At 43.2% G+C, this 14,803-nt stretch overlaps 1 protein-coding gene across 1 annotated transcript in view; it reads right to left on the bottom strand.

The window, feature by feature from the left end:
* Nucleotides 1–14,803, bottom strand: part of LOC142583215 (dTDP-glucose 4,6-dehydratase) — a 48,917-nt gene that overhangs the window by 18,702 nt on the left and 15,412 nt on the right. Inside the window, exons 5-9 of the mRNA XM_075693579.1 lie at nucleotides 12,563–12,654; nucleotides 10,923–11,036; nucleotides 5,455–5,608; nucleotides 5,020–5,072; nucleotides 1,774–1,900 (exon numbers count right to left, since the gene is read on the bottom strand). Coding sequence (XP_075549694.1) covers nucleotides 1,774–1,900; nucleotides 5,020–5,072; nucleotides 5,455–5,608; nucleotides 10,923–11,036; nucleotides 12,563–12,654 — 540 coding nt within the window. The remainder of the gene's footprint in view (nucleotides 1–1,773; nucleotides 1,901–5,019; nucleotides 5,073–5,454; nucleotides 5,609–10,922; nucleotides 11,037–12,562; nucleotides 12,655–14,803) is intronic.

Genomic DNA, 14,803 nt, shown 5'->3' on the forward strand with positions numbered 1-14,803 from the left:
TTTCTCGAATTCTCTCTTTTCTACAGAAGTCTGCTATTTACTCTTTTCTGGACTCCTTATTTCATAACACAGCAGATTCTCAAACGCAGCTGCTAGTAGCCAATAGTGGACGTCAATAAAGAAGGGTGTTTAGATTAATGCACTTTTTCCTACCGTTACTGTATATATTTATAGACGCATTCAATGAAGAGGCTGAAGGAAACAAAAATCTGCTTTCGAATTTCGATAATAATTATGTAGTTCTGGAAGAAGCAGACTACAGTTTGCTCATGCTCAGCCACAGCCGCCTGCACAGGAATTAAACTTTGGCCACCCTGCTTACCGGTGTTGTAGCCATAGGGCCTCGATAATTTTGACTAGTTTTGAACATTCAACTAGCCTCGAACCATGCGAAACTTAAGGTCAGACCGCATGCATCCTTGCCAGCGTGCACTCTCTCCTCACTGCTTCTGTTTAGACACCTTCGCAGAATTTGTTTCATATTGAGCTATTGATAGTGTTTCAACATGCGCAAGTTGGAAGTGGCTACTATCTGTCGGTCAAACTAGTGCAGGACAAAGCCGGTCCACACGCCGTAGCACGGCCAGACTGGAGCATATTAGCGCGACAGCATACTCAAGCCATGTTGAGTACAAAGCAAATGCTGCACATACATATTACAGTTACGTGTAGCTATGGCCTGTTATGTAGCGTAGACATCGTGGCACTGCGGGATGCCGCAACAAGTCCGTAGGCGCCAAAATCGGAAGTAGTGGCATCTACGCAAACATCCAAAATCAAATTTGAACTGCGCGCCACGGTAATCTTCAGTAGGCGGAGCGTTGTGGACACACCCCACTCTGCCGTAGCCTTCACAGTGCAAGGTATTGAAGGAGTGAAAGCATCGCGAACAGGTTGTTTGCCAATAACTCCACTTCTGCTGAACACATTGAGGTACTTTTCGCGGCAAAGTATTTCTGAATTAACCTATTTTAATTTAAAATGCATTTCTCGATCTCGATAAAAAGTGATTCAGGGCCTCTTTACGAACTACGCCAAGAGTGATGGTATGAAAAATATTGGGCATAAGATTAAGAGAACGGAAGAGAGCAGATCAAAGAGCAAATGGGGATAGCCGATATTCTAGTTGAAGAAAAAAAATGGAGCAGGGCAAGCAATGTAATGGGTAGGGCAGATAACCGGTGGATCATTAGAGTTACAGAATGGGTGCCAAGGGATGGGATGCAGTCGTGGACGGCAGAAAATTAGGCGAGATGATGAAATTAGGAAACTTGCAGGTGCACATTGGAATTAGCTCATGCAAGACGGGGGTAATTAGAGATCGCTGGGAGAGGCCTTCATCTAGCAGTGGACATAGAAATAGGTTCATTATGATGATGATAATGATTATCGACATGAATCTGGCACTCGCCGACAACACTGGCCTGGTTACTCGTAGCTACTGGGAAAGCACGATGTGCCCATCCTCGCATTAGCCAGACTTAATGCAGTGAAGAATAATAAGTTGTCATGGTTGGCCCTGTGAAATTCATATATGAAACTGTATCTTGCTTAGCAAGATGAGATATAACTGAACGTCGTTAAACTAAAATTAAGTGAGCCATGCAAACCGAATACTTGTGTCAAAAGGTATGCTAACTAGGGATTGAGCGCTGCTATGCATTATTTCAAACAGTGGCTATCATTTTCCTTTACTACCATTATGATTCTGTAATAGATTCTGTAATGTATACTTGTATTCTGTGATCAATAACTAGTGAGAAGTCCACTCACTTGTGTTCCCCTGGTCGACAACATTGTAGATATCTCCAGACTTCCCGTGGAGACATACATGCCAGATGGCACGGCACAGGTCTGACACATGCACCGTGTCCATCTTGAGATCCTTTGTCCACAAAAGCTGCAAAGCATACGAAAGACCTGTTAGGGCCACTAAGAGTGAAACAAAAGTGCGACATTAGAACAAAATAAGCGCTGCAGCTACATTTGTAAAAGCAGGTGACATGCTTAAAGCAATAAGCGAAGATACGTCTTGATCAGAGGAAGAAGCACTTGCTACTTTAGAACCAGATGGCATGGAGACCAAAGAAGAAGAAACAATAAAGAATGACTGACCGACGCCCAGAGAACTGGGATGATCAACAATGGCTGAACGAAGGAAGCCTCAGTACAGGGCGATTGTTTTGACAAGACTTGTCTTTGTTAGGGCGGCATTTAGAAAACCCCCCTTGTTGAAGCATTGAAACTAAGATAAAAAAGAATGAAAAAAAAAACAGGGATTTATGCGCTAAAACCACTATCTGATTGTGAGGCACACCACAGTGAAGGACTCTGGATTAATTTTTGCAGGGTAGCAAACTGGAGGCTTCAACTCTGGTTAACCTCCCTGCCTTTCTTTCATTTGCATCTCTCTCTTTCTGGATTAATTGTGATCACATGGGGTGCTTTAACGAGTGTGTACCTAAATATAAGTGCGAGAGTGTTTTTGCATGTTGCTCCATCGGAATGGCTGGGGTGAAAGCCTTGTGTAACCTTGCGCTCAGCTGTCACTGCTATAGCCACCGAGTAACCATGGAGGGTTTGGCTCCAGACTGAGGCGTCCCTTGTTTGACTAGAGTTATACAGGTGTCTCACGTATACACATCTGATTGCGATCGGGGTTGATGCGGATCGGATTTCTTGATTGCGATTAACTGCTACACGGTCCAATGATTTGGGATGAGTTATCATCTGTTGATTGTCAGCAACTCTCAGAACTGCATATAGTATTGGTTACAAACTCAGATTTGCAAAACATGGTTAAATTTCGACAATATTTCAATTTCATAGCTTATTATTTGCTGGTAAAAAGATTAAACTTTTTTTTTTTTTTTTTTACTGAGCTGCCTTCACTTCTTGTTTTTAGTGTTTTCAGAATAGTACTGTGCTAGAGGGCACAAACGTCAGTCTGCGATCACGATCGAGGGGTCTGATCGCAATTCTTGGATCGTGATCGCCCAAATTCGGATCCCGCAGAATCGCAATCGCAAATGACCGTGTAGCAACACTCTATCCGGATCAAACTTGATCCGGATCAGCCCCGATCATGATCAGAAGTGTACATGTGACACCAGTATTAATAATTTCATTTCTTCCATCATCTTCCTGTGCTAAATCCTATCCTATCCATTACGGCTATCGGTTCAAACAAGGTACATGTAATTTGTTCGATGTTTAATTGTATGTCAATGAAAGCAATCAATTGATTCCTTTGTTGTGTTAAGAGAACTGAGAAACACATGAGAAGATGTAGCCGATGTACAGCAAATTCTTAATGGATTATTAGTAGAGGTCTGGGTTAGATAGAAACTTAACGTCCAACTGCAATGAAATCTTACTTAGGCTAAATTTGTAATAAAGAAGTCGCATATATTACTGAAGCAATCTTGGCAAAGCTGCAGGGCTGGCAATTGTCTAACTTTATTATTAGCTTGTAGAGTACCAGTGTCCATGGAAACTATTTAAACGGAGCTCAATCACTAATTACCAACAGTAAATGTAATGGACATCATTTCTGAAAATAAAGTACACAACTCTTCTGCCCCTTGTTGACTTCCATATGATAGTTCTGAAGGCAAGTTAAACCATAATGGATACAGCAAATACGAGGCATGTTATGCAATGAATTGTATTCCGGCTCAACTGTAAGAAGGCCTGTAATGCTGTCACCTGGAGTACAGAGCCTCACAAACGTGAAACTGACTAAAGAAGTCAAGTAAGACTGCAAGCAGGAGTTAAAGGAGTGACTATGAACACACACTGTCTAGAAAACATTTTTGAAACAGCAGAATGTGTATGCTGCGTATATTTCCAGCTAAACTAGGAACATACACATCATGAACTCCTAGCAAAGCTCCCCTAAAGTAACTGGTAAGTGATCATTACATGTGTTGAGATAACGGTGAAAATGAGACTGTGCTTTTTATTGATAGAATTGAGCACAACTTCACTCGCGTGAGAAGATGCTAATTTTAAGTTGGTACACAGAACTAACCAGAAATTGCATAAAGCAATTTGATGCGCCAACTTAGAACTAGAGAATTTTCTGGTACAGACAATGCCCGAAAAAATGAATGCACAATTTTTACTGCCCCAAGGGCTCAAATCGCCGTAGGCACGTCCGCAATAGCTCTGGAGGCCTACCAGTTGACTTGTTAGCCGTATCGGAGCTCTTCACGTGGAGGGATACGGCGGGTGCAGGCGTGTATAATTAAGGAATACATAATGTGTCCCGTGACAATTACCCCGCCTAACTCTAGATATGCTTCACCGCGTAACACTGCTGTATTGGGGCGAAGCTGACTTTCGGAAACCGGCATTATGTAACGCGTCGTGCCTTACGAGCTTCGAAGCCGCTGGCGAGGATTACAAAGGGAGAGTCAACACTATTGCTGACAGCGGCAGACTCTTTCAATAAAAAACACGGCACCGAACAGTAAGAAGCTTAGTAGCGAAAGTCGAGAAGCAGGCAGGCCTAGCGTTGCCACGGTGGTGGCTACGGCTGCCAGCGGATCTGCGTGCGGAAGAGCGCCTGTTGGAGGCGGCGAGATGATGAAAATGACGGTGGTGGTGGCTTTGCTAACGCCATTTCGAACCTGCGGTAATGGCAAAAAGTCCTCAAAATCGGACGGCGAAGGGTTTTTGGGTCCGAAATTTCAGACTTTCTTATACAGCGACCCTATGGGATAAGTGACAGTGCCGCGAAGGCGTCCGAATTATTGGGTGTGTCCGAAAAATTGGGAGTCTGGAAAATCGGTCGTTGATTGTATTCAATTATATACACGGTCGCATCTTTAGGGTGCATTTTTATTGGACGATAGTCAGCTTTTGGTCAAACGTTTTAGATTTGTGCAGTTGCTGTGGCATGTCCATTTGGTAGAACGTCAACATATCAACAAAGTGTCTTCTAAAAGCAGTGCAGCTTAACTAAATGCACTCATTAAATAAAGGCATCCTAAAAAATGCAGAAAACAACTTTACCTTCATCGTTTCCTTCAGGTGCTTGTAGACAGCACCTACTAGAATGCGCGGAACTAAAAGAAAACAAAAGATGATGAGGAAAAAAACATGCTGTGTTTGAGAAGGGCCGTGACAACAAAAGCATGCACTAGGAAATTTTTTTTTATCCCAGACAACTGCATTCCCCCAGAAAGAAGAAAACCCACGAAATGCACCAAGTAATGTTACTCTGTGGCAATAGCACACACAAGAAGAAGAATGGCACTGAGGACCAGTATTCAAGGATGAAAAGCCGATTATAGGTAAGCGGAAAAGCAAATGAGGAAAAGATTCAGTAAGTATGAGCACCATCAATGCCAATTAAACTACAGCTACAAATAATTTCAACATTCTATATACATATATATATTTATATCCTTTTTCTGCGACAAACTCATAAGCAGGAACCATCCTCACCAATGCCATGCTTGTCGGCAACACCATAGACTATAGCGGGACGCAAAATCACGTAATTCAGGTCTTTCATCTCTCGCAGGTCTTCCTCGACGGCTAGCTTTAACTGAGCTGTAACTGTCCAAGGATCCAATGAAAAATGCTCTTGTGCTGGTTTCTAAATAAGGAAAGAGAAAAGAAAAACCACGCAAAAGAGCGTTAAAGGGGTGCTCTTTATCGTATACCCCCTTTTCTTATGCAAAAATATTGTATACCCCCTTTTTTACGCTTTATCACACAGATGTCGACCCTGTAACTACAGCACCATGCCAGAATTCCTTGAATGCACGAAAAATCAATTATATCTTCTTTTTAAGGTGACCATTTCAAAATGCATGCCAGATGGAGAGCGGCGTCTTGGCGTAGGATTTGTTTACGATGCATATCTGCATGCCATGAAAATAAGAGGCAGTGGTCGAGAACCCCTCGTGCACACATTGGCCAAGCCTGGCACACTGCACAAACCATTCTTTCCTCCTTTTAGTCTATGCTTCTCTATATTTCACATGGGACAGTAAGCTTGCTTCCCTGCTGTGACTTTTGTTAGAACTAGATAGCCTACATGACCACCATCAAATGTAGTGTTCCTCGATAATGTGCAGCGCCCTTCCATCTCATACTGTCCTGTCACCTAAAGCTTTCGAAAATGCGATCCCAATGAGGCTTCAACTATTGCACCGACCTACACATCGGTGACCCGCGATACCGGTGGCTATCCGACAGAGCAAAAAAAGCGAGATCGAATGTTCGTGCCAGTTCTCCACTGACCTCGCCACGCCCAGTGCGCATGTGCGGCAGCCCCTGCTAGTGCCATAATGACAGTAATCCTCGCCACTTTGACACTGTATTTGCACCCAAGGCAACGTCAAGGGGAATGCGAAGGACAATGCCATCATGAATTTTTTCCAATAAATTTCAGCAGAAGCTTGGGGGTGAGAGATTCCTAAACATAACCCCCTGCTGCAAAATCTTATCACTCTCACCTCTCTGCATTTTGACCTGAAAGGCTAAGCAGGCTTGTCATGGTACAGACACAACATGCTACTGGCATGGGGTATGCTTTGCTGCAGCGGTGGTGCTGGGAAATTGGACACCAAACTGCCTGATTATCACTGTAACGTTATCACTCAGAGCCGGATGCGCTTGCAGTATCAGGAATTCTTGAGTGTTGTCGCGAATTTTATAGAGAGGCATGTATATAATCAGATTGCATGAGTGATGTAAACAGTGTTGTACAATAACCCATGTGAGCACCGGTAATTGCTCTGGAATGTACGGCAACAAGTATAAAGAGCAGACGGATTTGGCCTGTGGGATTAGATGTGACGACTGACAACCGTGTTCTCCGCTATCACCACTTTGACTTGCTTTCCTTTTTGGGCACAAGCTCACCAAATAAAGAGTCAAGACTCTTTATTCACCATATTCGGATAGCACTTCTGATTCTCTGCCCTGATTACACCATGACAATATCATTGTTTGTGCACAAGTTTCATTGACAAGCATAACAACTGCCCCCGAGGTAGATAGAACTCTCGGACTCTGGTGTGGGTGGGTGCTGGGGCGAATGGCTTAAAATACACTGTCATCGTTCACCTGAACGTGTGGGGACTGAGCAACAGACTGAATGTCATTGAGTGCTGTTGGTCCAACAGCAGATGCTGTCAAAATCCACGACCTCACGGGACTGCTGTTCATTGCATATTTGTTGCAAGGGAAAAAAATGTGCCTTTTTCATTTTCCTTTGCTGCCCTCTGCCGCACGGTGCTGGAAATATTTTGGAAGGCAGCTGGGGCGTTTGCTGGTCGGTTTGTGTACCTGCGCCCATGTTGAGTGTGCGTCGCTTGAATGTTTCGTGGATCACAATTATTAATGGCTTCTCTGGGGCAACATGTCATTTACGGAAGCCATGTAGTACTCACCAGACACTGGGTGAACAGGCCTGAGTGCACTGTTGTGCTAACAATGCTGCCGATAAGTTCCGTCTTCCGATGCTGCTCTCTTGGAGTTTGCTGCCACTGATTTCTGCACTTGCACGTTGCTTTTTATATTCCTTTTACACATTCTTTAGGCATTTTGCATATCCAAGAAGTCTTCGAGCGCAGCTTTCCGCATCAAATTTACCAAAGAGGCGAGCATTTGTTTACATCAGCATCTACAGCCACAGATTGTTGTCAGCTTCAAATATTGAGGAAATGGCACATTGCTGATATGAAATAATCATAAAACGTAGCAAAACATACATATTTAGGCATGCAAGCCGCATTGTTCCACCCTGAAAAGAGTCAATATGAGCATCCGAACCCCAAAACGGCAACTGTGATCCAGATACATATATTACGGGCTGTTATTACTGATTCTTGCTTTTCTTTAACGTCATCAACCTTAAAGTTTGCATGGGCCATAAAGTATTATTAGAGAAAACTGCTCGCATAAGTAGGTACTCATTTATAGGCCGCGTAATTATCCTGCACGAACATCGATGCCATCACTGCCACTGGTGGTAACCGAGCAAGTGGTTGTTTATGCTGCTGTACCAAATGCACCGTCTTTTTTTTTTTTCCAATTTGACACACAGGTAAACGGTGCATCTTTGGAAATAAATGTGCAGAATAACAACATGTGCAGACTTACAGACATAGACCTTAAGGAATGGTGATGTGCAGATGTTGACACAGTGCTTTGTCGCCACTTATTAATGCGAAAGCACTACATGTCCCATGAGGACGAAAATCCAGCGTGATCAAGTGATGGTACTAAAATCATCATCAGCAACGTCATCAGTGCCTTGTGTGATGTCAGTAGTAATACAGAAGTGAGTAAATGGTATAGAAACATCGACCAGTAGTAATTATTGGTTATTAATGTGAATTAAGGTGAATTAGAGTGAAGCAAAGTGCATTAAACTTAGAACAAGTTAGAGTAAGGTGACTTCAGGTGAAGTGAATGTAGGTGAAGTAAAGTGGATTAATGTGGATTGGGGTTGGCACAAATTACAGCAAGGTGGACTAAGGAGTGATAAAGTGCATGGATTAAAGTTGATACAAATTACAGCGAGCTGGATTAAGGTAGAGTTGTGAAGGACACCTGACAACGTATATCGTCACATATCAATGGACATAACAATTATTTACAGAAGTCAATTATTTTGCATTCAAATCATTTAACGATACCTAAGTGGCTGTCAATTTTTGCATATCCGTGCCATGCAAGTGAAGAGTCGATCTCGAATCTCTAAGGTCAGGACCGAACTATAAAAGCAGTTTCCTTCGTTTTAACTGCTTATATTTAAGTTCAGGTCCACTGGCAGCGGGTGCACAAACTCGACGGTGCCAGGACTAACCTTCACTGAACAGGTTCAACAATGGCTTAAACTTTACGTGCACATCTTGATAGGGCTGAAGCTCGTGCATTTCAACTCTGAAGGCATGTTTCAACTCATTTTGAGCGTGAATAATAACATGTACAAACAAATGCACTGCAGCTATTGTGTCGTTGGTTCGACGGCCGATCGCGTGGCCTTCGGACGAACAATGGTCGGCATGCAGATTTTGTTGGTGCCGTTGACAAGAAAGCCCATCGCCCGATTTAACTAGGGCTCGTCCGTTGTGTCGTCGTCAACCTGGTATGACAAGATGGTCTCAGTGACGTATTGTGCTCAAAAGTCGGCCCATTGTTGCCGCCAGCGTCTTGTCAGTCTCGTATCGATCGACCCAATGTTACCTCGCCGTAACCGGGCACGTTTAGCATGCATTTAGCATGGCATGCTCTGCCACCACCAGCAAGTGAGGGCAGAAGTTACAAGAAGACTGCGCCAGCAATGTGACGTTCTTGAAGTGCCGGCCTCGTGCAAAACAGGGTTTTTTTGATAAATTTACCAGCCATCAATGAAGGGCGGCAACTACATGGTTCGTGGCACAGTCCGGACGAAGCCCTGGCCTCTTTATGTTTTAATGTGGAATTGCAGTATGCTACGCACGCTTTCAGCTCTGCGCCGACATAGAGCTACCAGTGGAGTTGCAACGCAGAACGCGGCAAAAGTGTTTGCAGCAGTGCGAGTCTGTGCACCTAATTTTTTTTTCTGGAGAAAGATTGAGCCATGCGGCTGTGTGTGCAATACTTCCAAACATTTTGCAACTAATCCACCAGGCCAGGGCGCATGCGTGAAAAAGGCGGATTGTACACATGACAGTAGCACGAATCTAGAATGAAAGCCCATATGCGATTCTCAGAAAGCAAGCTACACAGTTGAGTTCGTCCTTGTCCGAGGGCACTGAACATGGGACTAATGCTTTTCTGAGGCAGTTGCTGCAACGTCTAAGCTAACAAGGATGCTCGCAAATAGCGAAGCAAGGCCAAATTAATTGACAACCTAAAGCACAGGGACACAGAATATAGGTAATCACTTCGGCAGAAATCTGCAAGCTAAAGAAGTTCCAAGAAAAAAAAAAAAAAAGAAACTGTCATCCACTTGACAGTAGCATGAAGCTACAAACTTCATAGCTAGAGTTTGAAACTACAAAGTGCCAAACTTTCATATTTTTCACGCTTTCGCAGTTCTTTGTGGTTTCAAGCTGTAGCTTTGAAGTTTGTAGGTTCGTGCTACTGACATGTGGATGACAGTTTTTACCAGTTATACAACTTACACCTTGTGAACTTCTGGATAACTTCTGGCTTCCTTCCAAGCAAGCCAGAAAGGATAACTTCCTTTCTGGCTTGCCGCACCTGACATCATGGCAAGAGTAACCTATATCGCATTCCCAAAGAGCAATAAATCAACCTACATTAAATTGACATTTGTCTTCAGTGTCTATAGAAATAACAGAAAAAAAGAATGAAAAGAAAAACAAATAAGGAAGAAACCATCAGAGATGATTAAATAAGCAAGTAGCCCAACATGCTGTCAATGCACATTTGTAGCACTCATTTGCTATAGGCAATGTTCTCTTTCACTTTTCAAGTGCAGCACAATGCAATACGAAACGGCAAATTTCGACAAAAGACGTACAGCAGACTATATGGCGATGAACGCACCCTACAACAGGGCCCTACAACAATCAACCCATGCGGTGGAGAAATGTGACACAATGGCAGCGCTGATCTCAGCATCTAAGCTCTTATGCAAGAGCACGTACACCTCAAAGCCAGTTGGCATTTGGCAATGAACAAGCCCCGCAACCTTCCTCCTCTATCACTGCCCTCTGTTGCCTCCGACACCCACTTTTCCAAGAGTGGCGTCAGTCGTGATGGAGGTGCTGCCATGGGCCAACCGGCGAGCGCTGCGAGGCCCAATCGGTGAACGCTCTCTCCTCCTCAACCGCCGGTGCTCGTGAGCCGCCCTTTCCTTCCGGCAAGATACCGAGCCCCCAGTACCCAGCCATGCAAAAGAGCAGCCAAGAAAAGCTATTTGCTTTTAAAGAAAGAGCACTCACTTTTCCCTCAGCGTACATGTGACCAGATGAGACTTCGATGTACAGTTTTGGATGGTGGCTGAGTGCTTCCTTAGCACAATTCCTACTTAGTTTTAAGATTCCTTCTTCATATACCTGCAAGACATTTAACGAAAGTGTGAGTATGCAAGTCATCTAGAACCTGTGAGGAACACAGGCCAGGATGACACAGAAAAGTAAGCGCAACAAAAGTACAGATGACAAATAACACGGGACAGGTGCTTCAGAAAATTTCATTTTCATTGGAATTGCAAGATACATAATTGTGAGCATGTCCAGCACAGTAAGAACTGGGAGAAGTTCCACGCATCCAAAACTGTGAACTCTCCCTCATGCGTCACGACTGTTCAACTTGCACACGCATTAGCTCCCTTTTCCTCAGGTCAGCTTGTTGAATAAAAAAAATTCTATTCTGGGGCTTTACGTGCCGAAACCACAACATAATTATCAGGCATGCGATAGTGGGGAACTCCGGAATAATTTTGACCAGCTAGAGTTCTTTAATGTGCATGCAATGTATGCTACATGAATGTTTTTACATTTGGCCTTATCAAAATGCAGCCACTGTGGCTGGCATTTGATCCAATGCACTAGGGCTTAGCAGCGCAACGCCAAGAAGAGGAGGAGACAAAGGGGGAGGAAAGACAGGGAGGTTAGCCAGTGTAAGTACCGGCTGGCTACCCTGTGCTGGCGAAAGGGGTAAAGGGAATAAAAGGAGAAAGAAGAAGAGGCATCAATGTTGCCGGGTTCGAGACCCTCGTTATGTAATAAATGTGAAGAGAGGGGGTTAACCGAGGGGCCTGTTTTTTTATTGATGCCTACAGGTAGCATGAGTGGGTTTATTGAACGGTTGCCTTCCTCCAAAAAGATCCATGTTCTCGTGACGCCTGCGGCAAAAAGGACGTTCCACGTCCGCCGCCAAGGCCTGTGAGTGGTGGTGCTGGCTAACACTCCCAGGGTTTTATTGGGAAACATAAATGCCCAAGAGAGTAGATGGGGAAACGACGCCACGGTAGCTCAATTGGTAGAGCATCGCACACGTAATGCAAAGGTTGTGTGATTGTTCCCCACCTGCGACAAGTTGTGTTTTCATCTACTTGCATTTCCATTAATGTATTGTTTCTTTATTTCATTTATTAAGCACAAGTAATTTCCCCTATGTTGTCCTTGTTGTCAGTGTTTGTTGGCTTCTTATGATATGACTAATAAAATCTGGGCCTCTCGGTTAACCACATTTCTTCAAGTTTATGGGTAGTCACATTCTAATCCACCCATCTTTTTTTTTAAATCTGGGATATCACATCTGATTTAAGATATTAATTCTTGAATTCCAAAGCTCCACTGAAGCAATATCAAGACCGAGCACGCCCCGCTGCATGTCAGATGCCAATGTGCTGTAAAGAAGTGTGGGGCAAAAGTTTGAATGACAGCCTGTAGCAGCAAATCCTGGCACGACACACAACAGTACATGCCCGCCAGGCAAGGCTGCAGGCTTGCTTGAATTCCTGTTCAGCGGATGGTGCCATAGTCTTTGGAATTTGTCATACAGAACACTCATTAAAATCCTTTCCGAAGAGATAGTAGTAATTAACAGGCAAAATTGCAAGAGGACATGAACTTACACAGTCTGGCAAGTTTATCTTCGTCTCTGCTGCTAGGTTAATCACAAAATCGTATGGCCCTTCTGGGTCTTCAAAGGCTGCTTTACACGAGGCTGAAATGAGAGAAAGAGAAAACTGGGTGATAAGCCGCTCTTGCGGCCCTTAAGAAGACTTGCTCAAGTGTGTTCACAACCTCACTCACAAAAATGGCTCTTTGCTCAAGCTGTCAGCCCTAGTTACAGTGTACCACCAAAAAACCACAGGGCGCCTCGTCCCTACGCTACGAATTCACTTACATAAGTACAGAAAATGCAGAAATAATAAAAGAAAGTAAGCTTTCTGCCAATAAGGTCATCACCTAAACTTACAAGTGTGAACAGTATGTAATGCAGATAACATATAGTGCCACCTGTACTTTTGTTTATTGGAGAAGTGGCCACGTTTTTTCACCCCGTACTTGCTGTATCAAGGTTTATCTTATGCCACGATTGTCTCAGGCCCTCCTAGACTAACAAGTCTGTTGTTATCAGACACATTTGATGAATGCAGCACATTCAAGAGCCGTTGAACGATGATTGTTGCACAATCTGAAACGCACTGGTGCCCTATAAGTAGGAGCCGTGTTGGCTCCATTATGTTCTAAGCTCATTGGTATCAAGAATATTTCTACACCTCAACGGTTGCTATTCCTTCTAGGATGTTATTTCAAAGCAAGGTATCTAACCAAAGCCAACCCAAAAGCCGAAAAAGAAAAAAATTCTGCTTGAACCGCAGTTAAACTGGAACAATACTTTTTTCATATCAGAATAAAACTAAGAAGAAAATAGATTGGTTCAGGTTCTCTACCTTCAAGGGAGCTTTTCACCTGTGTATTGCCTACATATTTGGCTGGAACACGCTTCCTAATTTGTAAATGCACACAAGATTGCTGTTATTTCAGAAGTGCCTTTTGTCAAGCTGCTCTAGCTGCTTTTAGCCAGGAAGCCGTCCAGATGCTTCTGGGAAATAAATTGAATTGAACTGAATTGAATTGGCAGCACTATTGGGGTTGTTTTTCTTTGGGTGGCTGGCATGTTAGTAATACTCATGCGAGTGCTTGAAATTGGTATTGGTGACTGTCAAATGGTTTTCTGAAGATTGGAGACCTATTTACCAAGTGTTTCCATAAATTAAGATTTTTGAAGAAGTGGTATATGTTAGGTGACTGAGATCACACGGCATTGTTTGTATTCATCCCTATTTACTCAGAGAATTTTTTGAAGTGCGATTAGTTCAGGCCTTGTTCGCAGCTTAAGTACTCCGCTCAGAATACTATACACTAAGTACTTTCCAAAGTAACCATGTATCTTTTAAATAAACTGACAACTCAGTATTTTTGCTGCTAACTTATACACTTTTCAGAGTACTCTGTACTTAAGATACTTTAGATCACTGTAAGGGGCAGTATCAGCATGCAACGAGCTTGTCACAGCAGACACATGGTGAACAAGTGGCCAGCCCCTCCCATTTTGCGTTTAACAACCATTCAGGGTGGCAGGCTAACAAAGTAAACAAAGAACAAAAACGAAAGAAAGCATGGCTCTCAAGCTTGACAAGCAAAAAGTAACCAAACCAGCCGCATCTTTTTTACAGCAGGCTTAAAACACGCGCTATTCGCTTTAGAATAAGAAGGGTGACGTGTTGCAAAAGTTGATCAGTCGACATCGGCGACACTGAACTCAAGTCGCATGCTGCAACGATGGACACCAAGGCCTGCGAGGCAATGTTGGTGCTGCCTTGGCCTTGAGAGTTTTTTGAATGCGTGGAAATTGCCAAGAAGAGTGTCCGAGCACAATGCAAGCTTTGACAACCAAAAACGAAGATCTTATTGACAGAAAGAATGTCCTATTCTAATCTAAGCACATTAAGATAAGCTAGAAGGCGACTTTTCATTAAGTGCTCCCACGGCTGACTGCTCAGACAAAAGTATGGTGAAAAGTACATAGTTACTGCGAAGTATTTTTAAAGTAACAAAATACTTGTTTGAGTATTTAGAACTATCTCAAACATTTCTGGATTTGGTATATTTAATACTCTACTGAAATACTTTTTCGCATGGTATATAGTAACATATATATTTTCTGAGTATCTTGTCCAAGCCTGCATTAGCATATATTTGCATAAGTGATAAATGATGCGCAGTCAAACCTCAATATAACAAACCTTGATTCAATAAAATTCATCATGTTAAACTATTTTCATTTCCCGATCTCAGTTGAATTC

This window comes from Dermacentor variabilis, chromosome 5, assembly GCF_050947875.1.
Source record: "Dermacentor variabilis isolate Ectoservices chromosome 5, ASM5094787v1, whole genome shotgun sequence".
Classification (NCBI taxonomy): Eukaryota; Metazoa; Arthropoda; class Arachnida; order Ixodida; family Ixodidae; genus Dermacentor; species Dermacentor variabilis.